The 12,645-nt window shown below is 43.4% G+C and overlaps 1 protein-coding gene across 2 annotated transcripts in view; it reads right to left on the reverse strand.

Moving 5' to 3' along the window:
• Positions 1–7,808: 7,808 nt before the first annotated feature.
• Positions 7,809–12,645, reverse strand: part of WASHC5 (WASH complex subunit 5) — a 28,766-nt gene continuing 23,929 nt past the window's right edge. For both annotated transcript variants that reach the window (XM_080582055.1, XM_080582054.1), the window contains exons 23-29: positions 12,518–12,597; positions 11,383–11,486; positions 10,319–10,448; positions 10,130–10,226; positions 9,584–9,737; positions 9,232–9,319; positions 7,809–8,233 (exon numbers count right to left, since the gene is read on the reverse strand). In XM_080582055.1, coding sequence (XP_080438181.1) covers positions 8,177–8,233; positions 9,232–9,319; positions 9,584–9,737; positions 10,130–10,226; positions 10,319–10,448; positions 11,383–11,486; positions 12,518–12,597 — 710 coding nt within the window. In that variant the 3' untranslated portion in view covers positions 7,809–8,176. The remainder of the gene's footprint in view (positions 8,234–9,231; positions 9,320–9,583; positions 9,738–10,129; positions 10,227–10,318; positions 10,449–11,382; positions 11,487–12,517; positions 12,598–12,645) is intronic.

Raw genomic sequence — 12,645 nt, forward strand, 5'->3', positions numbered from 1 at the left:
TGGCTTTCCTATTTTGGCTTGCCTAAACAATCATGCATCGGTGCAGCCAAGAGTTTAGAGAGCAGCAACATTATGTTCTTCTGTACTTAAAACTTTGGCTATATGTTTTGAAAATGACAGATTGCATAAGCTGTATATAAGCCTACATTTTATGTTGGATTGTGGAAAAAAAATCTGTGGAGGGGATTTTTTATTATTTTATCTGTCAGTTACTTCAAATGACCAAGTTTTTTTCTAGAAGAGACAAAATGTATATATTTTTCTAACCATTATCACTTTTGATACCCTCTTGAAATTAAATATAAACACATTCATGATGCATGTAAACTTTAGGGTAAGGTACTAATATTTTCAGATATCATTATTCATGGTAACTAAATGATGCCCCTTTAAGGCTATACAAAGTTCACAGAATTTATACAAGTGTTTTCAAAATTTGTGACAATTTTTAAAAGATTGACTACTTTTTCTATTCCTTAATATTATTTGTAGTCACTCTTTTTAAATTCAAGGATAAACAGTCCTGAGCCAAATACACACCCTCAGTTAATTTAAATAAAATTTTGTATCTGTAGATTTTTCTTGTGTATCTCTGGATAATGAGCTTTAATTAGGTTCTGATTTATCAGGAAATACCAGTGTGCTTAGATTTACATATATGTTTAAGCACTTTTTTTTTTTTTTTTATAATTTTCCCTTGAACCCAGTGCGTGGTTAACTGTCTTTGTGGTAGGGGTAAATATTGTTGTGGAGGAGAGAAAAATCATGGGTATACATCTAAGGAAGAGTGACCTGAAACTGAGACTCATTACTGACTACATACTTTTATATAGTTATGTAAGTTATTTAAGCTATATATAGTTATATGAACTATGTAGTAGTGAGGTTGTAGATTTAAAAATAAAAAAGGCAACCAAACGTTGCTAGTGGGGGGGGGAGGAAATAGGAATCCAGTTGCCTTCTCTGCTCTTCAGTGGCTTGGTTGTAGTGTGGGGAGCTGAGTGATGCATTGGAGTGTCACATTTCTTGGAGCTTGTCTGAGAAATTTGTGTTGCGTAGGTTAAGTGTTCTTGGTCTTCTGGGGATTGTTCCGTTTTGAACGTGTTCTTTACTGGAAAATACGTGGGGCAATGAAACTTTCTAATGGCAGCTTTAAAAGTCGTTGGTGTGGGATTTCACGTGAGGAGTGATAACTTCTTGCTCTGTGCGAGTGTTTGGTGCCTCCTCTCGCTCCAGTGCAAGGAAGCATAAGGCAGGGTAGTGGTGGTTTTCCTTCCTTCATTCTCTTTAATCACCTGGAGCACAGAAACTACCTGATTAGTCTTGGGTCAGCCGCTGGATTTTGTGATTTATAACTTGATCATCCTGACAGTGGTAGTAAAATGTGCTGTTAGATATCTCCAGCATAATTATAGTGCCTCTGTGGGGAATGATATGAGCAGAGGCTTAAATATTCTGCTCTGCAGCTGAAGCAAAGAGGAGCACATCATTTCCTGTAGATGTAAATGCTTTGTAAATGTCTGAAGAGCACTCGAAGGCTGTACTCTTAGGACTATCCCGCTGATATCTGCAGTACGTTCAGGTGGGCATAAAGCAGTAACGAGAAACAGGGTACTGCCCAAGCTCTGTTCCTGTTGAACGGCGACTTGGTTTTGAATAGGGACGCTTGAGCTTGGTTATAGTTGCTCCCTCCTGATGATGTCGATGTCTGTGTTGTCTCTCTCCTCCACGCTCAGGTCATACGCCCCTGCTCCCCCATCCCTGCTGCTCGGTTTTCTGCTTTCTGCTCCACACGGCAGCCAGAAGGATGCCGCACACTGCAGGAGAGGTAGGAGAGCTGTGCTGAGTTGTTGCCGTGCGGGTTTCCCATATGAATATGGGTTTCCCGTATGAAAGCTGTTACCTGGGCTACTTCAAAGGCTGCTCACATCTCCTAAAACCTACATGTTGGTGTTTACTGTAATACCGTTGATGAACACAAGTCGTTCTGTGTAAGTAAGGCCGTAATTTATGCCTGGCTTGCTGCACTTCTCCATACTGCTGTCTGGAACCAGCTTTTGTGTTCAGGACAAAAGCAAAGTCCGTTCGATCCTGAATAAATATGGGCAGTTGATAAATTATGCATCCTGAAATTCGGGCTTGCTCAGCATGACATTACTATGCGGAAAACAGCGTCAGCAGTTCCTAAATTGCTCCCTTTGGAGCGCCGCAGAGCTGTGCCAGCCCCCGCGTTGTGCACGGTGAGCAGCAGCGCGACAGAGCTTGCTGAGATGAAGTTATTCAAGGTACTGAAAATAAAAGCTGATGGGGGTATTTTGAGGAGTAACTGGAATCCGTCACTGTGAGGAAAGTAACATAGATCAGAAAAGGAGGCCTGATGCTGGAGTCCAGCTGTAAGTGCTGAGGAATGAGGTGCTGCAGTCACCGTGACTCATCCTCCCCAAGCTTCTGCTCAGTTTGCAGCAGCAGCCAGAAAGGTAAACAGGATGCTGGAAACTGTTAGTGGAGGACTATAGGAAAAAAAAAGCACGGGGAAAAAAATTCAGCATGAAATGAACCTCTGCACCAAGTGGTATGCGTCACAGCAGGGGCTAATGATGCTTTGGGCAGAGTCAAGAGAAGCTGGAGTGAAGCTTTGGGCTTTGCCGGTAGCATTTTCAGAGGGTTAAGAGATAGCGAAGAGCCATGGCTGAAGGATTTCAGGTTTTCAGCCAGGTTTTAGAGCCGGTCTTCAAGCAAGGGTTACCAGGCCGGCCAGGCAGAAACAACACAACCGGGAACCAAGTGCTGAGCTGGAGCGCTTGTTAATGACACGGCGAGCAATTGCGGAGAAGCACCCACACAACTTAGTGGGGCGTGTTGCGTTCTCATACCTCATTTAGAAACGGTTCCACCTATGCTATCGCAGTGGGTAATTTGTTTTTCCATGGGAACTTTTAGGTTTTCTCCATCTCGATACCTCGTTTACTTGTGGGCCGCTCTAAGGCAACTATTGCTTTTTCAGGCTTTGAGGCACAGCTAGTTTCCTTCAGAAATTAACTTTGCCTCTAGATTAACAACAGGGGGTAGGGGTCCGTGGTCCCACCCGGGGCTTGTTGGCACGAAGGTGAGATGTTGGCCTCATCTCCACTGGGAGATGCACCAGGGCAATGGCTGTTTGTCCCCCTGCACTGGGAGCACCCTGTCCTTAATGGTCTTGGTGGCTTGCGCAGTACCAGGCATCTTCTGGGTGTGATTCGGAGGGGAAGGGAGTTAGCCTGGAGTAGGGATCATTGCCAATGCTGGGTGGGTCAGGCTGCCCCGTTTTGGGTGTGAGGGTTGTGAGGAATGACTAGCCACGCTGTGTCAGATCAGAGAATGGGTCCTGACATGTTTTATGAACTTTATAGAGTGAACACGGAGATCCTGGGCCCAAACGTCCACGTGGGGCTTGCCAGGCACAGCTCTGAGCCCAGGAGCCACTGGTTCACCTATACCCTTTGTGTGGGAAGTATGGCAAAAACGTTTCCCTCACCTATATTTCAGCATACATATAAACCTGCTATTATGTTTTATGTTATGAAGCCCTGCTACCTTCGTTGTGACTGGAGATATTTGCTGCCGCTGTGTTTTCTGTGCTAGGACAATCATTTTACCGCGTGCTTTGTCCTACGATCTGCTGGAGGAAACTCTTGCAGAAGAGGATACAAATGGCAAGAAATCGGTTGCTATTTTGAGAACGTGGTGGGCATTGCTTTGACCTTGAGCCATTTTTGCTTTGTTTTTTGAAATGTGTGGGAGGCAGTGTCATCATCGGATGGTGGATTGAAATGCCATTCATTGATGATGATTGCGTTTCAATGCACATCCCTCTGCAGGCACGAAAACCCCCTCAGGCATTTGAGATGAGATGCTGTCACATGCAAGAAATCCATCTTGGCTCTGCGTGCGTGTCCTTGCCTCTGTCTTCCCTCGAGTCCCCGTTACCACCTCTAGCGGGGGGAAGCGATTCCATTAACCTTGAGCCTAAGACTGCTGCTTCTGGACCAGTTTTCTCCTTCAGCTGAGAATCAACAGGAGGCAGGAGAAGCTTCTGCCACTGCCCCCCTCAGGATGTCTGCAGTCATTTGCGCTGCCCGTTGCCTTGCCAGGTGCCTGAAAGCTTCGCTGACTAACGATTGCCACCTATACGGCATTTTCCTCCGAAGTCTCCATCTCCCTAGGAGCTCCTAACATCGCCAGGCAGGAATCAGATTCAGCACCGGTTTTCAACTCAGGTTTCCTTGTTTCTGTCAAAGGGTGAGCAGTAAGTCAGCCCAGCCTTGTGTTTGGCCACACGGGAATGCAGTGACTACAGGCAATCGTGCAGTGGTGGAAATGGCGTGCTGACTTACCCCGGTTCCCTCGGTATCACATTTGCTTGTGCACCACTCTGTCTCTCAGTAACGTATTTGGTGTCTGCGCTTTTTCTTGCCTGGAGCTATCCTACCCTCCAAGCGGCATCTGAGAATAGTGCCTGTAGATGTTATTTGCAACCCCAACACGGGGTGTTTAAGCTAAGGTCTCTTGGTTTTGTGTGTCCGATCACATCACCATCAGCCTGCATCATTCGGCTCCATCTAGTGCCTTTGCAGCAGCTCAGCTGCTGTGCCTGTCACTCACCGTCGTTATGATCAGATAAATTAAAGCCTGTCCCTGGAAGGCATTTCTGCTCTCAGACTTGCACATCACCAGGCACTCAGCTGCCCCGTGCTACGAGGGTGGCTCTTTGGATGCCCTGGAGCTGCACTCTGCAGAGATATCCATATAACCTGCTTGTAGGGACCAGCGTACCTAGAAAAAGGATTGTCCTGATTTTAACCAGTTACATTCAAGCAAGTAAACGAAGGTGGTTGTTTGCCAAATGCAAAATGGAGACAAGCATGGTATTCGCAGTTTTAAAAGACACTAGCAGAAAGACATGAGATTGTATCTGTATGAGCCTAGGGTATACCGTTAGCTTTAAGGGCTCAGTGTGTTTCTGCTAGTCTCCAGACTGAAGTTTTAGCATCCTTCACGCTCGTGCAACCATCACACCTCTGGGGAGCAGGGCCAGGAGGGAGCCCCGCACTGCGATGTGCTTTTTTTAGTGCTAGTGAGTCTCTGTGGAGACTCAAGTTAGGGTTTCTGCTCTCCCCGGGAAGGCATTTCGAATGCCCTATTACTGTGCGGGCTGCGTAAATGCAGGCATCCCTTGGGCCGATCGAGGTGCAAGTCTTGTGCTTGTCTCAAGCCAGCTAATGAGCTTTCCCAGGCCTGGTTAACCAAGTGAGAAATGGGCAATGGTGCTGGGAGAAATAACAAAAACAACAACAAAAAACCTGTCTGCCAGCATCGAACCAGCAGCCTCTGCACAGACTGCAGCACGGAATACCAGGGCTGGTCCTGATGGGGAGCTGGCTCCCGTCGGTTTTCTTGGAAGACAAGATTTTCAGTTTTCCTTCATGCTCGGTACTTATTTTTTGCATTACAAAGATTTATAGATGGAGGATTTGAAGATGGAGGACACTTTGTTGTTATTTCATTTGTATATATCTGGATTTTCGTTAATATCTTATTTGTTGTTCCTTTCTAAAAAATACAAAATGTGAGAGCTGGAAGCCTTATTTTCTGCAGATTTCTATTTATTTAGGCTGTGGAAGGATGCAAAACTATGGGTATAACCAATTGATGTCTCCTGGAATTATACATCTGATTATTTAAAGTATTCATCTTGCAGATTTTTGTTTAAAGAGCCACAAATGTTAAAAATAAGCATTAATAACAAAGACCCTGATATTATAGTGTTTTCTCCACATGTTAGCTTATCTAAAACCAACTTTAGGGAACTACTTCTGTGGTGGGGACAGGATATTTTCTTTTGTTTGGGGAAAATTTAGGGTTTTCTAAAGGAACAGCTTAAAAATATAAATAGGGATTTTTTTTTTTTTTTTGATACCAGCTTGTTTCCTTCCTCTGTTGCTCTTGGCCTTTCTGCTTTCTAATAGAAGTCATGGCTCCTCTGACTCTTCCTCCATTTCACCATATATCTTTTTTTTTTCTTTCCTGCAATATTACTATCACGCTCTTTCTCTCACTGTGAACCTCCTTTTGGAAGTAGGCAAAACAGCATCTCCGAACTCCGAAGGTTAGTACTCTGTGCCTCAGCAGAGGAGGGCTAGACTGGGGAATGTTTAACTGAGAAGGGTGTACGTGGATCCATAGGAGCTGGTGAGATGCACCCGTGGGTGCTGGGGGAGCCACCTGATGGCAGTGCAAGGCCACTCTCAAGTCTCTTTGAAAGACCTTGGGGTTTGGATGGCAGCAAACACTACTTCTGTCTTCTGTAACAGCATGAAGGATGATCTGGGAAGCTACAGGAGGGCCAGTCTCGCCTTGATACCTGGTGAGATGATGGAGCAAATCATCCCCGAAATCATTTCCAAACACATGAAGGACAAGGAGGTGGCTGGGAGTAGTCAGCGTGAATTTATGAGGGGAAAACCTCATTTAACCAGCTGCCTGAACTGCCTGGCCCAGGGGGCAGGAGGTCAGCAGCACCGACTCCGTCAACCCCTGGGGTTGCTGCTGGTGCCAGTACTGTTTAACCTCTTCAGTAATGAGCAGGACAGTGGGGCGCACTGCACCCTCAGCAAGTCTGCAGGTGATACAAAGCTGGGAGAAGTGGTGGGTACACCTAGAAGGTTGTGCTGCCATCCATAGGGACTGGGACAGGCTGGGGAAATGGGCCAACAGCAAGTTTATGGAGTTCAGCGAAGAGAAGCGTGAACGCACTGGAGTAGCATGACTTCACGTCGGTGGTGTGTCTTCTAGTATGATGAGCACAGACACGAGTTCTGCCCGCTGCTGATCAGGTGCCAGTGCAGCATTTCCCTCCAGCGGCATAAAGTCCTTTCTGCAAACAGATCATGCTCTGTAGTATGTTCAGGCACTCTCATAGCCCACACTTGATCTGAAAAACAGTACCAAAATTACCAAAACTTCCTGATCTTTTTACTCCTCAGAACTGCATTAGCATTCATCTGTCCATGCTGGGGGTAGCAGGATGGATTTTTCATGAACTAAGTTTATTCCTGCCCTGGTAACCAGGAGGCCATAACCCGTTATTTGTTATGCCAACTCCAGCGCAGAACAAGTGGAAGGTGTGGGTGGCAGCTGACCTGGCCAGCCCCCTTCACCTGCCTCGGTGGAGGGGGACGAGACAGCCCCTGTTCTTGTTTCCAGGTAGAAAAGCCAGGGTATGTAGGAGCAGCTGAACAGGATGCATCCTCACTGCAGACGGGGTGACGCAGATAGGACCTGGGGCTTTATCCCTTCTCCTCTGGACTTGCTTTCTTACATAAACTCCGCAAATAGGGAGCTCGTTTGCCATCTACCTGCTCCCTAGGCATTCCTGTCTGCATTAGTGTCAGAAACATCCTTCCGCTGTTGCATTTGAAGTGCTTCAGAAAGAAAAAAAAGAAACTCAGGACTGAGCCTGACAGTGACCAAGCTGTCCCCTGATAGAGTAACACCTCCCCTTGGCTTTCCCACGGCAGCCCCCAGTGAGGAAGTTATGCAGGAAGTTACGCTGGGTGCAAAAGTTTCCACATCAGCACTGAAAGTTACATGAACGCAGGCCTTGCCTCTAACCTTAGTCATGCTACAGTTGCATGGAAAGAAAGTTTCATGCCTTTAAATAGTACAGCACAAAACAGAAAATTATTTTTTGTAGCACAGAGGCGGACACCAAACATCTTTTTTCTTTTTCTCACTAACAGTCCTTTGAACACGAAAACCGACACTTTGAATTCAGGAGTCCCGGCAAAGAATCCGATACCTTTATTTCCAATTTCATTGCTCGTTTGTGATACAAAAAATCAAACTTCCACAAATAGTTATTCAGAACAAAAAACTAAATGATTTATACGTAAACAATTACATACAGCATTTATAATGTGCAGTACAAAATGTACACAGTTTGGATGAGATATGGTTTGCATTTCATGCCAAGATTTAAACAAGTGTTAATGATATAGACTTGTGCTGATGGTTATATTTTGTAGTGACAGTTGCAGGTATTGCCTCAAAGCATGGAAAAGATACAGCTCTGAAAAGCTTGGCCCACCCTCAGTTCCTTGTTTCGGGCTTGGGGAAGAGCCTTGGTCTTTCTCCATTTTCACAGAACAGTTCTGAACTCATCAAAAATGAAGCTAGGCACATGTGCTTCAACAACCTAGAGTAAAGAGGAAGTCAGTCAGATGTTTTCTTCATTATTAATTTGTATGCTCTGTTCATCTATTAACACAGCATATCTAATTATCAACCAAGCATGCAATACTATCGACGTGAACAAGGCAGGAACATGGTGTCAGGCATCTGAAGCTAGCTCAGGGCTGTAAGAAGTTGTTGGGACCAGAGGTCCTGTGCAAGATTGGAAGAACACTGACACCCTCTCGGCTGTTTCTCCACACAGCACCAGGCTGAAGTGGAAGCTGGCACAAGTACCAGACACATCAGCTGAAAGACCAACGTGGGGACTTCCTGCTACACTGTGCCGAGGGCTGGGAACAAGGGTGAAGCTGGAAAAATCTCTTAGTCCTAAGTATTATCTAGGAAATATAAAGGAGCTTATTGATGAATCATCTTTTCTTAACTGAGGTACAGACTACAGCAAATAGAATTATGACTTATTTTTAATACCATGTATAAATATTATCCTCAAAAGGAGTTAAGTCACATTTAATCCTAAAAGAAAGTCTCTCTACAAGCACAAATTTCCAGAATTTCCTTTGCATGTGAAGTACAGAAGCTGCCTAGGAAGCCCTGCTTCTTTGGAAAGAAGGGAAGGAAAGGAAATCAAGGACTGGAGATTTACACTTTCTAAATAGCATTTAAAATTTTCTAAAACATCACTTATTATTTAGAAGACCTGATTACACTTCTTTATTTTGTGCTTTTTTTGCATTTAAGAACATAACTGTAAGGAACAATGGGGGAAAATAATTTACAGTGAGTAGCAGTTAAAGAGTCTGAAAATAATCCCGACAGATTCAAGCTAGTATAGGAAAGTGTTGTATCACTGGCTTCCACAACAGTTAATATCACATAAAGAAATGCCTTGTTATTTTAAATTCTCTTTCAGACACTGTCTTAAGATCTAGAGATATATTTAAGTCCAGAGGGGCCAGCACTCCCAGTGCTGTCTACAGAAGACATGGAATTCTCTCTTACCTTTCTTGGCAATTTTGTGTAGCGAATGTAGTCTTCCAGGAACATGAGGGCAGCCACTACATCAGCAGGCATTTCTGGTATCTTCTGGCTAATATTAAGCAATCATGAAGACCACGGTCTTACTAGCTGGTCAGTTATTTGCATAACATTACATGAAAATCCCAGTCTCCAAAAACGCTTATTCCACTACGTACCGTGCGGTTCAATTACACGGAGAGAAACATTGTAATCTTACACTTAAGTCAAATAATATTATTATGTCAAATATACTTTACTAAAAGAACACACTGGAAAAGCAGTAGTAAAAATACTGAAACCCTCTGCAGGTGAGTAGAAAGTGACATGTGGATACCTTGTGCACTGCTCCATCGTTGAACGAATAAACTGACCGATGAGAGTCAGAAATTGTTCTGTGTATCTTGAGTGAAACTGTTTCAACAAAGTAAGGAGTCCCAGCACTAGAGGCAGCCAGTCGATTTGATCAGCCGGCCGTTTGCACACCACTCCTGCAAAGGAAAAACAGAAAAAAACACAATGCATGTTTATAAAACAATGTATTTGTGGCAGGGACAAATGTATATTATATATTTTCATGAGGTTTTCTGCTGTGCCTCCCATTCTGCTTGTCCACAAGTAGAAAACAAAAAACAATGTAGCAGCTGTATTTCTTCCACAGCAAATGGCTTAATGATATTAACTATGGCATAGAATGGAATGAGAAAGGGAGAATTCTGGATTCTGTTTCCTACCCCATTTTATTTTGCTTTAATATTAGAACAAACCTGTCTGGACATGATGGACTAAAGTAAAAAAAAAAAAAATTGAATGGCTTCTATGCAAATGATTTCACATAGATTTTCGTTAGATTTACACAAACAACAAGCAACTTATACAATACCTAAATTTTTGTTGTACTGAAGTTTTGGAAACTGTGAAATCAGGAATAGGAAGTTGACAGTGGGAAAATATGGCAGACGTTTTGTTGTGATGTAGATCTGAGGGGAGAAAAAAAAAGAGCAGTTTTTCCACATCTGTGACAGAGAAAAAGCAACTATACTGCTTAAAAGCACTTAAATGTAAGCCTGACCTTATTTAAAGGATTGTGAATGCCAGCTGCTTCCAGATAAGCTGTGATTTCATACAGAAGAGTGTTGTCTTCTTTAGGGTAAGGCAACGATGGATTCTGATAATGTGCTTCTATATCAGCCAGTATTGCTCTAAAATGGAAATAAATTATTTGCATTAAATACTTACTTGAACTATCCACAAATAAACCTAATGCAAAGCCATATACAATATTAATATAAAAGCTTCATGCACACAAAACCTGTTAATGGTTACTATCAAAAGCAAACAACATTTTTTAAGATGTCTTCTTACAAAGATCATTTTTGTTTCAAAATCAGCACCACTTTCATTGTTCTTATTTCTCATCCAAATATGACCTCAAGTCTAGGTAAAAGTAAATATAATTAAAAACCTGTGCTGTTCACTAATACGTTCATGCAATTACTAGCTGAGTTATTTACACTAGCAGAGTTATTCCACTGGCTTTGTGGTGTGGTCGACATGCTGAAGGGACTAGATGCCATCCAGTCAATCCAGAAGGACCTTGACAGGCTCAAGAGATGGACCCAAGTGAACCTTGTGAAGTTCAACAAGGCCAAGTGCAAGGTCCTGCAGCTGGGTCGGGGCAATCCCAAGCCCAAATCCAGACTGGGTTGGGAACAGATTGAGAGCAGCCCTGAGGAGAAGGACTTGGGGATGTCGGTGGATGAGAAATTCAATGTGAGCCAGCAATGTGCGCCTGCAGCCCAGAAAGCCAACCGTATCCAGGGCTGCATCAAAAGAAGCATGGCCAGCAGGTTGAGGGCGGTGATTCACCCCCCTCTATACTGCTATTGTGAACTGGGTGATCTTTAAGGTCCCTTCCAACCCAAGCCATTCTATGATGATTCTACAATTCTATTCTATTTATTTTTAACCAGTTTTTGCTGGGTTCAAATTCAAATAACCATCAACAAGAACAAAAACCCAATCAGACTGCATATTTTGCCATAATACAGATTTTGCAGACTCTTTATCTGACAACAATCTGAATAACCACATCACAGTAACACACGCAGCTCTTTAGCACATTTTACTTCTTACTTATTGAGATTTTCCAGTGCAGCAGCCAAATGCTTGGAGTCAAACCTGCAGGAATAATTTAACTCATTGGTAATCTGCCGTCTTAAAATCTGCATCTGACCAACCTATTTGTGCAAACAACAACAACAACAAAAAGTGGTGTTATATTGAATGCAATGGGGAAAGAAGAAACAAATTAAGGAAAAACTTAGAGTAAAAATAATTAATATTTACATAGATTACATAAAGTCCTCATTACAACTAACAGCCTTTGTAGGGCTGCCCAAAGTAGGGACATACACAGTGGAGCTACTCTCTCATTTCAGTAAGAGAGCACTGATTCAGACTGCCCAAAATCAGAACTGACAGACCCCAGCTACGCAAAAGGGGAGGAACAGTCACAGCGCTCAAGATTTATACACAGTTCATGACAGCAAATACAGGCAGTGTGAAGAAGACACTGAAAAGGTACCAGAAACAAAAACCCAGTTACTTGCTTGTTTTTCACTGGGAAGTGAAGATGCTTTTCCCCACCTCTCCCTAGACCTTAGGGTCAGCAATGGCAGGGATTAAACAACAACAGGGGATCATGGAGAGGCTTATTGCTGTCAACTTTCTTCCCCTTCTTTGCCTGCCCTTTCCTCTTCTCTTCAATAGCATCAGCAAACATTCACAGTGTCTTGTAAAACGGCTACAAAGCATCGTTACAAATGCAAGGCAAACAGACGTGTTAATGGCACAGTTTGTTTAAATTTTCGGTGTGTCAGACTGCCTTCTGTGTGAAGGAGGCAAGCTCAGGACACGCTACTGCTCAAAACTTTAGCCTTAGGTACACAAGTGTTCACACGGCACTGTGAGGAGTGTCAGAGCTCCTGATATTGAGCACTGCCTCAGCCTTCCCAGATCAGAACTCTAATGGTGTACTCAGTTTTAGTGAATTATTGGATTTTACATATGGATTCCAGTGCTAACCACCTTGCGGAGTTTAAGCTGAGCGTATAATCGAAGCTCAGGAGCTCTCACAAATCCAATCCTGCTTCATTTGTAATGTTATAGCGTTCCATGTCAACATTACACAACCCTGTAACATAAGTAGACTAAAGTATATAACCAAAGTGCTTATAGCAGATTCTGTATATAAATAACATAAGCCTACCTTCATTATGGAGTCCAAATATGGTGTCCAGATCTTCTGAGTTTTTGCAATTGCTGCAGAATAAACCTTGTTTGAGTTCGCTGAGAAAAGAAGAAGGGTGAGGCATAAATAAATGCAAATGTGCTAAG

The sequence above is a fragment of the Anser brachyrhynchus genome (genome assembly GCF_964034855.1).
Source record: "Anser brachyrhynchus genome assembly, chromosome: 2".
Lineage (NCBI taxonomy): Eukaryota > Metazoa > Chordata > Aves > Anseriformes > Anatidae > Anser > Anser brachyrhynchus.